Source organism: Fundulus heteroclitus, chromosome 12 (assembly GCF_011125445.2).
Source record: "Fundulus heteroclitus isolate FHET01 chromosome 12, MU-UCD_Fhet_4.1, whole genome shotgun sequence".
Lineage (NCBI taxonomy): Eukaryota > Metazoa > Chordata > Actinopteri > Cyprinodontiformes > Fundulidae > Fundulus > Fundulus heteroclitus.
Genome location: NC_046372.1, coordinates 22,911,428 through 22,924,507, shown reverse-complemented (window position 1 = coordinate 22,924,507; position 13,080 = coordinate 22,911,428). Strand labels below are relative to the sequence as shown.

The 13,080-nt window shown below is 44.2% G+C and overlaps 1 protein-coding gene across 1 annotated transcript; it reads right to left on the bottom strand.

The window, feature by feature from the left end:
- Positions 1 to 12,846, bottom strand: LOC105921669 (tetratricopeptide repeat protein 16). Its single transcript, XM_036143733.1, has 13 exons — positions 12,814 to 12,846; positions 11,139 to 11,293; positions 10,954 to 11,044; positions 10,711 to 10,848; positions 8,838 to 8,938; positions 6,599 to 6,725; positions 4,811 to 5,025; positions 4,452 to 4,735; positions 2,559 to 2,703; positions 2,325 to 2,490; positions 2,121 to 2,254; positions 1,896 to 2,037; positions 1 to 220 (listed from the first exon to the last, which is right to left on the bottom strand). The coding sequence occupies exons 1-13, from the start codon at positions 12,844 to 12,846 to the stop codon at positions 92 to 94; spliced, it is 1,860 nt and encodes a 619-aa protein (XP_035999626.1). The 3' UTR covers positions 1 to 91.
- Between the last annotated feature and the right edge of the window lie 234 nt (positions 12,847 to 13,080).

The window sequence follows — 13,080 nt, the reverse complement described above, 5'->3', positions numbered from 1 at the left end:
AGAATTTTAAATAAGTAGAAACGTTAAAACAGAAAATATAGCAGAATGTTTTGATTGTAAATGAGAGATGGCGCCATGTTTCTCAGCCCGGTCAGCTGAGCTCTCCTGCAGCTGGATGAGTGGATGTGGACGGTGCTGGTGGACAGAGTGAGGTGTGATGCTTCCTACTGTGGAGCAGCGCCGGACGGTCCGGGACCAACGACTCCAGAGCCTCCTCCACCTGAGCAGACGGAGACGCAGAGCAACAGCGGGTCACCAGAGCTGTCTGAGCAGATTTAAGACCGGTGGAGAAATATTACCAGAACTTCAGGCCTTTGTGTTCATTTGTTTAAACAGGATGTTCAGAGGCCGCTGCTAATAGTCAAGTGGATTTATTTCAAATCAAAGTGAGAAAGGTGTGGGTTGCATTTATAATAATCCGCTCCACAATACTTTGTGGAACCTCCTGTAGCTGCAGCCCTTTGGGGTCTTTCTCTGCCTGTTTTGGACAGAGGTCAGGGCTTTGACTAGGCCAATCTTCCACATTTGTTTTAGATGTCTCTGCTCCAGCAGCCATTGAGTCCTGTTGAAGGCTGTAACTCCATTTATGAGTCAGTGTGGATGAAGGGAAGCCCACAGGGCCGTCAAACTCATTTCTATAATAAGCCACTTTGGCGTCATGAAGTCATTAAAAGGGCCGGTTGCTCCTGTACAGATGATACTTTTGATTTCAGAATTTAAATGCAGTTCACATAGAAATATGAAAACTGCCCAGTAACATAAAAGTAGCACCTTAGACCCAGTTTATCTGCTAAAAACGTTGATGTTGGGGTGAGTTAAACTTTAAACTCATCTTTCTGCATCACTGTTTCTCTTCTTGGACATTTCTGAGTTGTTTTAATGCGTTGTGGGAAAAACTGACATCTAGTGGCAGGATGCTGTTACTACACATGTAAAAAATCAACATTCGCTACAGTAGGCCCAGTTTTAGCCACTTTATACACTTTAAAAGGATATATGCCTCTACTTTATGACACATTATGTCTTTTGTGGCTCTTTAGGGCCAGATAAACTGCCTTGATGGGCCGTATTCGGCCCGCGGGCCTCGAGTTTGACATATCCTGTATCCTAAAGCATGCAGCACGGTGGACCCTGAGGACCGTGGGTTGATGGCGCCTGCCCTACGCAGCCTGTCATAGACAGCAAACAGGGCTTTTTATGGCTTTTTTTTCATTAGAGAACGTGCAGCATCATGGAGATCCAGGTCCAGGAGGAAGTTCTGGTCCAGTTTACAGCAGGGTCAGGTTCTACAACAACATTCAGAGCTCTGATCATCATCTGGACCTGGAGAGAGGATGGACCACCTGACAGGCTGGACCAGGAGAGCATTAACCAGAGAAGCAGGAGAACCATGGTGGCTCTGGAGGAGCTGCAGAGATCCACAGCTCAGGTGGGAGAATCTGTTGACAGGACAGCTACAAAATCTGTTCTTTATGGAAGAGGGAAGAGAAGGAAGCCATTGTTGTTCTCTAGAGAACCTCTGAGGCCAGAAACAGAACAGCTCTGCTCACTGATTAACTTCTGAAGGCTCTGGATTTTATTTATGGGTATCAGAGTAAAGGGGGCTGGACAGAAATCCAGACTACAGGTTTCAGGAAAACAAAATTTGAAAACCACGTGACATTTTTCTTCCACTTCTTAAACTATGTGACAAAAGGTGAAAAACTTTGAGACACTGTTTCCATCTTTTAAACTGGTAAAGTACCACCTGGACCACTCATGCCTTGATAAATGCTAACGTTCGGCCGCCATGAGCATTAGTCATGCTGAAAACCGCAGCTTTGCTTCAGAAATGATCAAAAAGACAACAAACTTTATTAATGTTCTGCTCTGGACACATTTCTAAATCGCCGTACCTGCAGGAGGGCCTTGGCTGCTTTCTGCAGGTCGGCTGCGCTGACACACAGGTTCAGCTCCTGGGCCGCCTGGCACAGGTTTGCTGATTCCCGCTCGGTCTTCTTATCAGTCAGAGTCAGACTCTGGAGAGATTCTTTCAGGCTGAAAACAAGTTGATTGAACACACGTGTGTCAGAGTTTGTGAGTAAGTCCTCTGCTGTCCGTTCGGAGCCGCTGCTGCTGACCTGTCTGGGTCAGAGGATGAACTCCAGGCCCGGATGGTTTCTGTCAGCTCGGCTCGCAGCGCTCGGGCCTTGGTGCTGGACAGAACCTCAGACACGCTGCTGCCGGGGAACAGATTCATCAGCATGGGAGGAACCTGCACAGACAGACACAAGCTGCCAGTCTCCTCAGATTCCCTGAGCCAGCTCTGAAGACCCGCTGCTGACCTCCTCGTTGTCGGAGTCCAGGATCAGCAGGCGGATGAAGTCCTCCCTGGCGGCCCGCAGGTTCTGGACCCTGCGCAGCGCCTTTGACCTGCTCTCGTAGTACTGACTGACGCCGGGGTTGTACTTTACGGCCAGGGAAAACATGTCGGCCGCGTCCTGGAAACGCCTGCAGACACAAACAGTCATCAAAGAGAGGGTTTCATGTCTGTAGGGGTGCTAATGTGCGGTTCTGACCCGTCCTGGAAGCTGAACGAGCCCAGGGTGTTGTAGACGACGGCCAGGCGGAGCCTCACGGCCGGCTCCTGGGGACTTAGCATCTCCTCGGCCTGCTGGTAGTCCAGCAGAGCGTAACACCAGTCGCCCTGCTTAAAGAAACAGTCTGACAGCAACACAGACCGGCTCAGAGAAACGGGTCCAGTCAGCCAAGAGGATCCGTTACATGTGAGCTTCATGAGATCAGATCAGACATTATTATCGTTACTGTTGAGTCCCAGAGGACCTGCTGAACTGTAAATGTGGAATAAACGAAGCATTTAAAGCAGGCCGGTCCAACTGGCTGGAAGCTTTTTATTTTTAATCAGGGGGAATTATTACGTATTATAAAATCTTACGACTGAACGTTGGGTCCAACACAAACCATTTGTCTTTTAATAACGACACTTTGATTTCATAGTAAACAGGATTACATCCATGCAGCAACTTTAGCTAAAATGCAGATTTTGGTACTAAAACATGACTGGAATTTATTTATTACTAAGTACAGATTTTATTTAAAATGATCATATTTTGTAGAGCAGCTAGAAAAATCCCCGTTGTTTGGTTATGAAACATTTTTTACTAATTTTTTGGCTTTAGATTTTGGCCCAAGCGCCGAAAAGTTTGAGCAGCCCTGATTTAAACTAAAGGAAATCCCAAATGGATTCTAACATATATCAAAATAAAAACGATGGATTGATTCTTTAGTAGAAAGCTGCTTATGAGGGTCAGTGAAACAGAACCAGTTCTGCCTCTGATTCAAACTGGTGAATTAGGATCCAGTTTCTCAGGTATATCCTGTTCGGTCGAGTCTCCCGTGACTCTACCTGTCGGTCCTACCTGGACAGGTATGCTGTGTTTACTGCTTCAGGAGCGAATGGGAACAATCGAGCCAAACTGAATACTTTCTCTTTCAGCAGACAGGAAGTTAGCGACGTATCTGAGAAGCATTCATTTGGTTACTTAATAATCTTATTTGTCTGATTTCCTTAATAAAAAAAAGAAATTGAGGGCAATTTACAGAAAATGTGAGATATATATATATATATATATATATATAGATATATATATAGATATATATAGATATATATATATATATATATATATATATATATATATATATATATATATATATATATATATTATATATATATATATATATATATATATATATATATATATATAAATATATATGTTGGTCAGGACTGCATCAAACCTCGTTAGAACACTGTTCCAGCATTCCCAGCTCGTTTAAATATAAACTTTATGCTGCTGTAAAGATTTTGCTCAGTCCTGATCTCTGAGCTTGGTAACAGAAAACAACGGCTTCTGTCGTATCTGCATTCAGATGGAACAAATTCTGACCCGTCTGCTTCATGCAGTTTATGGAAATGCTTAATGAGCATAAGGGACGGGGGCCACGTGGTCACAGAGATATAAAGTGTTTTAAGGACGGTGGCAGCTGAAATACTCTATGATCACAGCTGGAAGAGGTTATAGTTACTGAATAAAAGAGGCCAAAGAATGGAGCCCTGAGGAACCTGATTATAACTCTGTCTATAACGGCAAACGATGAAGTCGAGCTAAATTCACCAGTCAACCTGATGTGATAAAGCTAAGTTGGATGAGAAGATGCATCAGCCTGAACATCAGCAAAGACGAAAACATCCAACCTGAAGTGGTGGAGCTACGAATGGAGCATCAGCATCATTTACCTCAGTTCAAGGAGGAAAAAAGACTAAAGCTGATTCGGTTATCTGCTGTTCCTGCCTGATTTAACCCAGAATTTCTGCTCACAGCCTCAGGAATGGGACGCTGCGTTATCAGAACCAGAGCTGGATCCTTTCAGGCTTCCAGCTGCAGCCTCCTCACCTCCTCGGTTCAGGTACAGGCCGGCCAGCTTCTTCTCCTCCCTGATGGCCTTGCTCAGGAGCAGCGTGGCCTCGGCGTAGAGCCCTCGGCTGAAACACTGGACGGCAAAGTCATTGTAGGTGAGAGCCAGCTGAAGCTGCACCTCCTCCTGGAGAGACCCGCTCTCCTCTGCCTCCTCTTTCACCGTCTGCTCCTTCTTCTCCTCCGGCTCACTGAGCTCAGCGGCCTGGACCAGATCCTCGATGGCGGAGCTAAACTCCTCAAGACGTCTGTACAGAATCCCTCTGATGGGAAACAAATGTGTTCAAATGCTCATTAAATGAAGTCATCCTCTGGCTACAGGTGTTCCACAGTCCCACCTGAACAGGTAGAGCCGCCCGTCCTCAGGGCTGCTCTCCAGGGCGGCGTTGATCAAGCAGAGCGCCTCCTGCAGGTGGCCTGAGAGCGTTCTGAGCACCGCCTGCTGTCTGGCCTCCTCGCTGGCCTCCTTCAGCTGCAGCCGCAGCGCTTCGGCCTCCCGACACGTCGGGTCCAACGCCAGCGCTGACTTCACGTCTCGGACGCAGTCTGACGTCTGTCGAGGTAGAAAATCCCCACGTGAATAAAGAACGAATCCATCGTCGCCTGTTTGAAACACGTATTAAACTCGAGGCCCGCGGGCCGAATCCGACCCGTCAAGGCAATTTATCCGGCCCTAAAGAGCCACAGAAGGCATATCATGTCATAAAGTAGAGGCACACATTCTTTTAAAGTCTATAAAGTGGCTAAAACTGTTCCTCCTGTAGCGAATGTTGATTTTTTTTTACTTTGTAGTAACAGCATCCTGCCACTAGAAAACATACTTTTTGAACTTTTCTAATTAATGCCTCTTTGCATTATTATCTTTGCACTATAAACATGGTTGAATATTGTTTTGCACACTTTAGAAAAACTGATTTCTGCTGCACTTTATATTGTAATGTTATTTTATTTCAATTGCAATCTCATTACAGTGTCGTAAGATGTATGCAAGGAAATGTCATTTTGTATATGACAATAAAGTTTGTCTAAGTTTGGGTTGTTTGTTTTTTCCCACAAACAACCCAGAAATGTCCAAGAAGAGAAACAGTGGTGCAGAATAATGAGTTTAAAGCGTAACTCACCACAATATCAACTTTTTTAGTGGATAAACTGTATAAACTGGGCCTAAGGGGCTACTTTTATGTTACTGTGCATTTTTTATATTTCCATGTGAACTGAAATTAAATTATGAAATCAAAAGTATCATCTATACAGGAGCAACCGGTCCTTTTAATGACTTCATGATGCCAAAGTGGCCCGATATAGAAATTAGTTTGACAGCCGTGGTTTAAAACATAAAACGTCCTGAAGAAATCTGACAGAACTTGAGGAACATGTTTCAGTTTTCTGCTTCATCCGTGAAAAGGTGAAGCTATAAATGTGAATGTGTGACCTTCCTCTATCCCTCACACAGGAGGAACAAACCGACTTGATGCTGCAGACCGGATTTACGGGTTCTGATGTTTTTCCCTGTAAAACCTCTAAACTGACGTGTTAAAACATAGATATTAAAAATAAAATGCAGTGTCAGCAGAGTGGTTTGGTTTGGCCAGAAGCTGCTGAGCAAAAACGACGGAAGTTTGGTGAAACTTAGAGCAAAGCACAGACGTTGATTTATCGTGTCTGTCTGGTAGTCAGGGCTGGCAGTGATCCACTGGGAAGAGGCGTTCTCTGGCATTCAGAAAGTTGTCGGTACAATTCCAGCTTCCGCCTGCCACGTATGTTGATGTATCAATGTTGGCTTGTTGGTGCATGGATGTGTGGCGGTGGATCCAGCGTAACAGCGCTTTGGGTCGGCACCAGGACCACAAAGGTCCAGTTAGTTAGTTAGTGATCAGTGAGATGATCAGAACATTTTAGAGCCAAATCTTTAGAGCCAACTCTCTTCCTCACTAGTTTCACATTATTTTCTGTTCCTCTAACCTCCTCATCTGCATTATAAAAGCAGAAATTAGGCTTTTTTTTTACCACTTCCTTTGGACTGTATTTGCTTTTCCTCGCTGGGCTGCATTTCATTGTCCAATGATGTCTGAAATGCTTCTTTATAACCCTGGTGGGGTTCCTGCGGACCCGTCTGCAGCCGTTACCTGGTTCATGGCTTTGTGCACTCGGGCTCTGAAGACGTGGAGGTCAGCTGTGGGACTCTCTGCCATTAATCCGCTCAGTCCCTTCAGACACTCGCTGTGTCGACCGGCAGCTGTCAGGCAGGCCAAACTGAAACGAAACATGACAGACACGACGGCAGAAACTGAAAGCTGAACTGAAGAGCGTTATTAACCGATTCAGTCTGGATTCTAGCAGGAAATGTTTCCCTGATGCCACCATGGTTGTGTTTTCTGAAGCATTTTGTTGAACTGAGGGCTGCCGGGGTTTAAATTGTTCTGCTTGACTTGAAATGTATATGTACTCATCTTCTTTATATAAAAAAATGCATTTATCTTAATAAGGCTGCACAGCTGGTAACACTGACCAGGGATCTTTCTGCATGGAGTCTGCATGTTCTCCCTGTGCATGCGTGGGTTCTCTCTGGGTACTCCGGCTTCCTCCCACAGTCCAAAAACACGACCCCTAGGTGTGAGTGTGTACCTGGTAGGTCAGTGTTGCCTGTGACAGACGGCCGACCTGAGCAGCGTGGACCCATCTCTCACCCAGCGACCACTGGAGACAGGCACCGTCTCCATGGCCATCCTCCATGTTCCTCAGTGATTCCATCAGAATCTAAACTGGTCCATGCATTTGTTACTTCAAGGCTGAACTATTGTAATTCTTTACTATCAGGAAGTCCACAAAATGCAGTTCAAAGTCTTCAGCTGATCCAAAATTCTGCAGCAAGAGTTCTGATGAAAATCAACAAGAGGGCCAAAGAAGCCAATTTTAGCTTCGCTTCATTGGCTTCCTGTTAAATCAAGAATAGAATTTAAAATTCTTCTTCTAACGTATAAAGCCCTTAATAATCAAGCTCCATCATATATCAGAGCTCTGATTACCCCGTATGTTCCTAACAGAGCACTTCGCTCTGTTAGGAACATACGGGGTAATCAGAGCTCTGATTACCCCGTATGTTCCTAACAGAGCACTTCGCTCTCACACTGCAGGTCTGCTGGTGGTTCCTAGAGTCTCTAAAAGTAGAATGGGAGGCAGATCCTTTAGCTATCAGGCTCCTCTCCTGTGGAACCAACTCCCAGTTTTGGTCCGTGAGGCAGACACCCCGTCTACTTTTAAGACTAATCTTAAAACTTTCCTTTTTGATAAAACTTATAGTTAGAGTGGCTCATGTTACCCTGAGCTACCTCTGTAGTTATGCTGCTATAGGCTTAGGCTGCTGGAGGACATCAGGGTCTATTTCTCTCACTCTGCTGAGTTCTCCTACTGCTCTCCAATCTGCATTGTTTGTTATTTCAGCTTTTAACTTTTTGTCCTCTGTCATTTTTCCTTTCTTCATAGAAGGTACACCTGGTCTGGCGTTCTGTTAGCTGTGACATCATCAGGGGAGGCAGATCATCCTCTATTACCATCTAACATAGAAAGTACTCCTGGGTCAATGTGAGCTTCTGTGCTTTCTGTGTCTCTACTCTGTCTTCTCTAAGCCCCAGTGGGTCGAGGCAGATGAGCGTTCACACTGAGCCTGGTTCTGGTTCTGCTGGAGGTTCTCCTCCCTGTTAAAGGGGAGTTTTCCTCTCCACTGTCGCTTCATGCATGCTCAGTATGAGGGATTGCTGCAAAACCATCAACAATGCAGACGACTGTCCACTGTGGCTCTACGCTCTTTCAGGAGGAGTGAATGCTGCTTGGAGAGACTTGATGCAATCAACTGGTTCCCTTAAATACGAAATGTTTGACCAATCTGTATAATCTGATTGAATTTGACTTTGTAAAGTGACTTGAGATGACATGTTTCATTAATTCGCATTGTATAAATAAAATTGAATTGAATTGAATCTGATTTTTGTAATTTTTCTGCTTCCAACACATCAACCTTCAGGACAAAATGTCCATTAAATCCCAGCCATTAGCAGGTGACAGAGGTGATCATTGTTACTCCCTTCACCTGTCGGTGGTCATAATGTTACGCCTGATCGGTGTAGACCATGAATAAAGCGATAGTCTGCTGGTCCAGTGTCCTACAGAGACTACCGAGGTTAGAGGACAGCGGATAGACTGGAGAAAGGAAGTTGAATGTGAAGCTGCCAGGGAGGAGAAGGTGAAACCACAGAGCAGGTTCATGGAAGGAGGACATGCAGAGAGTTAGTGGGACAGAGGACGATGCTGGAGACACAGTGAGACGCCCCCTACAGGCCACCGCCAGAAGGACAAGGTTGTGCAGACCTTCTGATTCTGCAGGTCGTGTCGTGCGGCTTCAGCTCGGCAGTTTTCCTGAACGCCTGCAGAGCCTCGAGGAAAAGGCCGCGGTCAAACAAACACTGAGCCTGGAAACAGCAGCAGAGAGAAAACGGCTCCATCATGTCTCCGGTAAAGGCTTTAGATCCGTCAGGAGAGCAGAAAAGGACTGAAGGAAACATTCAGGGACGATCAGTTTCTGAACAACAGCCTTCATGGAAAACAACAAAGATTACAATTAGAGGACGATGGAATAATTGTTCCCTCTGCAGGGAAATTCTGCAGCAAAGCGAGTCAATATCTAGCAACTAGTGGTAATATTTAACTCTGGGAAAGCTCCTAAACTTATCTTTAAATTGATAAAAACTACTCATTGGTTTTGTTTGATTATTTCTATGTAAGAGCAAATATTTAAAATTACATTCAGATTTACCTCTGCATTACGGAGGCATGCTTCATTTATAATAATAATAATAATAATAATAATAATAATAATAATAATAATAATAATAATAATAATAAATAACACTAATAATAATAATCATAATAATAATAATAATAACAATAAATAACACTAATAATAATAATAATAATAATACATCAAACTTATATGGGGCGTTTTTGGACATTCGAAGATGCTTTACTAAACAATTCCCGGTGGGACGTGCCCGGAACACCTCACCAGGGAGGCGTCCAGGAGGCATCCTGACCAGATGCCCGAGCCACCTCAACTGGCTCCTCTCGACGTGGAGGAGCAGCGGCTCTACTCTGAGTCCTCCCCGGATGACTGAGCTCCTCACCCTATCTCTAAGGGAGAGCCCAGACACACTACGGAGAAAACTCATTTCAGCCGCTTGTATCCGGGATCTCGTTCTTTCGGTCACGACCCAAAGCTCGTGACCATAGATGAGGGTAGGAACGTAGATCGACCGGTAAATCGAGAGCTTCGCCTTTTGGCTCAGCTCTCTCTTCACCACAACGGATTGGTACAGCGCCCGCTTCACAGCAGACGCTGCACCAGTCCGCCTGTCGATCCCCTCCCTGGGCTGCCACCTTACCGTGGTGGAGGGGTTTGAGTGTCCCAATGATCCTAGGAGCTATGCTGTCAGGGGCTTTAAGCCCCTAGTAGGGTCACCCAAGGCAGACAGGTCCTAGGTGAGGGACCAGACAAAGCGCAGCCCAAAATGCCCTAATGATGAGTAAGACTATTGGACCTCGTGTTCCCTCGCCCGGACGCGGGTCACCGGGGCCCCACTCTGGAGCCAGGCCTGGAGGTAGGGCACGTTGGCGAGCGTCTGGTGGCCGGGCTTTTGCCCATGGAGCCCGGCCGGGCTCAGCCCGAAGAGGTGACATGGGTCCCCCTTCCGACAGGCTCACCACCTGTCGGAGGGGCCAAAGGGGTCGGGTGCATTGTGTAACGGGTAGCAGTAGAGGGCGGGGACCTTGGCGTTCCGATCCTCGGCTGCAGAAGCTGGCTCTTGGGACGTGGAATACGAAAATCATATTATTATTATATAATTATTTTTCATCTATTTTTCATCTGCCACAGGTTAAACGTGATTATGAGTGGAGTCGGTTTGTCCTTGATATCATAAATGGAGGAGTTTCCTCAGCACAGGGCCAAAGTTTTAGCGTTCTGATCTTTCAGCTACTAACTTCATTGACCTGTGAAACTTATGAAAATGTCCCATCGTGCCGGAGAATCCACCCATCAGCACCAAAACAGACTTTATCTGAGTGATGCTGTTCATTCTTGTACCTGCTGAAGACCTCCAGGCTGCAAAGTGTCAGCCAGCGGCTGCAGTTCAGTGATAAACGGCGGCTAAACGCTGGAACAGAGAAATAATGTGTTTTTTTTTACCTGCAGGTAGTAGATGAAGGCCAGACGGTCGTTGTAAGCTCCTGGCTCCAGAACGCTGGCTCGTTTATAACATTCAGCTGCGGACTGGAAGTCACACAGCTGAATGTACGCCTCCGCCTGACTCACATGCAGCTGAACCTGAAACATCAGATTAAACACATTTAAAGAGCTTTTTACCTGCTCATTTAACCAGGAAACCAGGCATGTTTCTTCAGGGCTCTCTGCTCCTGACTGTGGAAGCACCTGTTCAGGTTGCAGAAAGATGGCTTTGGAAAAGCAGAGCACAGCCTTCTCATACCGGCACTTCTCCAACGCCTCTTTTCCTTTCATGTAACTGTTTGAACAAACCGGACACGCTTTCGTTATCTCCTAAAAGGACCGGATGGTAGGTCTTAGGTGTGTTTTATTATTAACTGTCTGCTCCTCACTGCTCTGCAGCTTTGCTCTGAACGATGGCGCTCCCAGAATCCTCGCTGGCTGCCAGAGGGCGGTCTCTGAAACCCCTGAAGCTGCTTTTCCTCCTGGCCTCGTCCAGCTTCTCCTCTGACACAGCAGTGGGAAACAAACTGGGTCCGGCTTCATGCTGACAGACAGAAGAGATTAGAAAAGATAACAAAGAAAAAGATAAGAGACAAAATATCGGCCCAATACTTGATCAGCCACCTCCGTTTCCCCCTAAAAACAGGTTGCAATTTAACCTTTCAACAGAACAGTTTTCTAAGGTGTTTTTGTAAGTATTTTTTTTATAATTAGATGAAAAGTGCTAAATTATTACAACCAAACAGGACTTATGCATCATTACAGTTTACAGTAACAAAAAGAAAAGCAAAAATTCCTCCCCAATAAAATCACATCTAAGCAAAAAGAAAATATTAAATGTGCATAATCACATAAACACTGATTGGTTCTTTGTTAGTGATCCTAATGCTCTGGACCGCTAAGTTAAACATCAGCAACATAGCAGAGGAAATGTTTTCAGGTTTCATGCTGCCAGCCTGGCCAGATCTTAATTTCTCCAGGTGAAATGTGTGAGTTTTGAAGACGAGTCTAAAACACGGGAACATCCTCGTCTTTATTTGCTATGATTAATAAAGAATACGACAATAAAGATCTATGGGCTCGCTGCCAGCGCCGCATGTCTTCAGAAGGCAAGGCACATTAATTAGTATAACACATTTCAGTACAAAGACAATGCAAAGTGCTTTACATGATTAAAATATAGGAAAATAAAACAGAATAAAAGCAAGTCTGTGATGTATTTAGGTGCTAATTCAGGGATTTATAGACTAACAGAAGGATTTTAAAGTCTATTCTCTGAGATCCAGGGAGCCATGGAAGGACTTCAGAACCGGGTCCATGTTCTCTATGTTCTTAGTCTTGGTGAGGACGCAGGCAGCAGCGTTCTGGATCAGCTGTCCCAAAAATAATCACCAACATGGATTTATCAAAACCTTTAGAATATTTGACAGAAATGGAAAAAACGCCACACCAGAAACCTTGAAGCTTTGAACACAGTAAAATCTTGTTGTTACTTTTATTATTTTGTTTTATCTATTCCTAACTGTGACACTGTGTTTTTATTGCTTTTACTATTTATCATCTTTATTCACCTGTAAACCACTTTGGTCACGCCATTGTGTGTAATAGTGGTGTATAAATAAAGATTAATTGATTGATTGATGTGATTTCTCAATCATTTGTTATATTGCAGAGGAAAATAAAACAATTCAACCAAAGTTAGAATGTTATTTTTATTTGAAAATAAAATGACATAAAAACAAAATGAAACTACAATTGTTCATTTATTTTATTTTATAATAAAATAAAAATAATTTATTCAAATTAAAGTAAAGTGGATGAACAAAACGAAATTAAAAAGCAAACAAAAAAGAACCATTGAAACGGGAATACATTAAATTGAAATTAAGAATATAATCAAATAAATTACTAAGAAAAGAAAAAAAATATTAGGGTAAGAAGCTGAAACTTGATTGGGAATCCTTAACTTTATCTTTTCGGAGTTACGGAACTGATTTAGAGCAGTTAGCTAACACTGAGAACAGCTATCTTTGTTTATTTACTGTTTGTTAATAATTTACTTACAGTTTGATTACTTGTCTTCTCAGATGGGTCCATTGTTTGCAAATTAGCAAAAATAGGCCTTACACAAAGGTTTACGTAACGTTTGCAGCTTTTGCTTCGTTTCTTTCTGGTTTTGACTCTAGAGTCAAACGTTAATTCTAATTGTTTCCATGGAAACCAACCCAAAACGCCACGAGGCTTTTATTTTGTTAGCAAAGAGTTTCAACGGTGGCCAAGAGGACTGCCATTATGTCACTTCCGGTAACGCTTTGCCAAAGGAATTACGTT

Excerpts from the sequence above, each read along its gene's own strand:
- LOC105921669 (XM_036143733.1), bottom strand. The coding sequence starts at position 12,846 with ATGGACCCATCTGAGAAGACAAGTAATCAAACT. Across the intron at positions 4,736-4,810 it reads GGGCGGCTCTACCTGTTCAG|AGGGATTCTGTACAGACGTC; the intron begins GTGGGACTGTGG and ends GTTTCCCATCAG. Across the intron at positions 2,255-2,324 it reads TGGACTCCGACAACGAGGAG|GTTCCTCCCATGCTGATGAA; the intron begins GTCAGCAGCGGG and ends CTGTCTGTGCAG.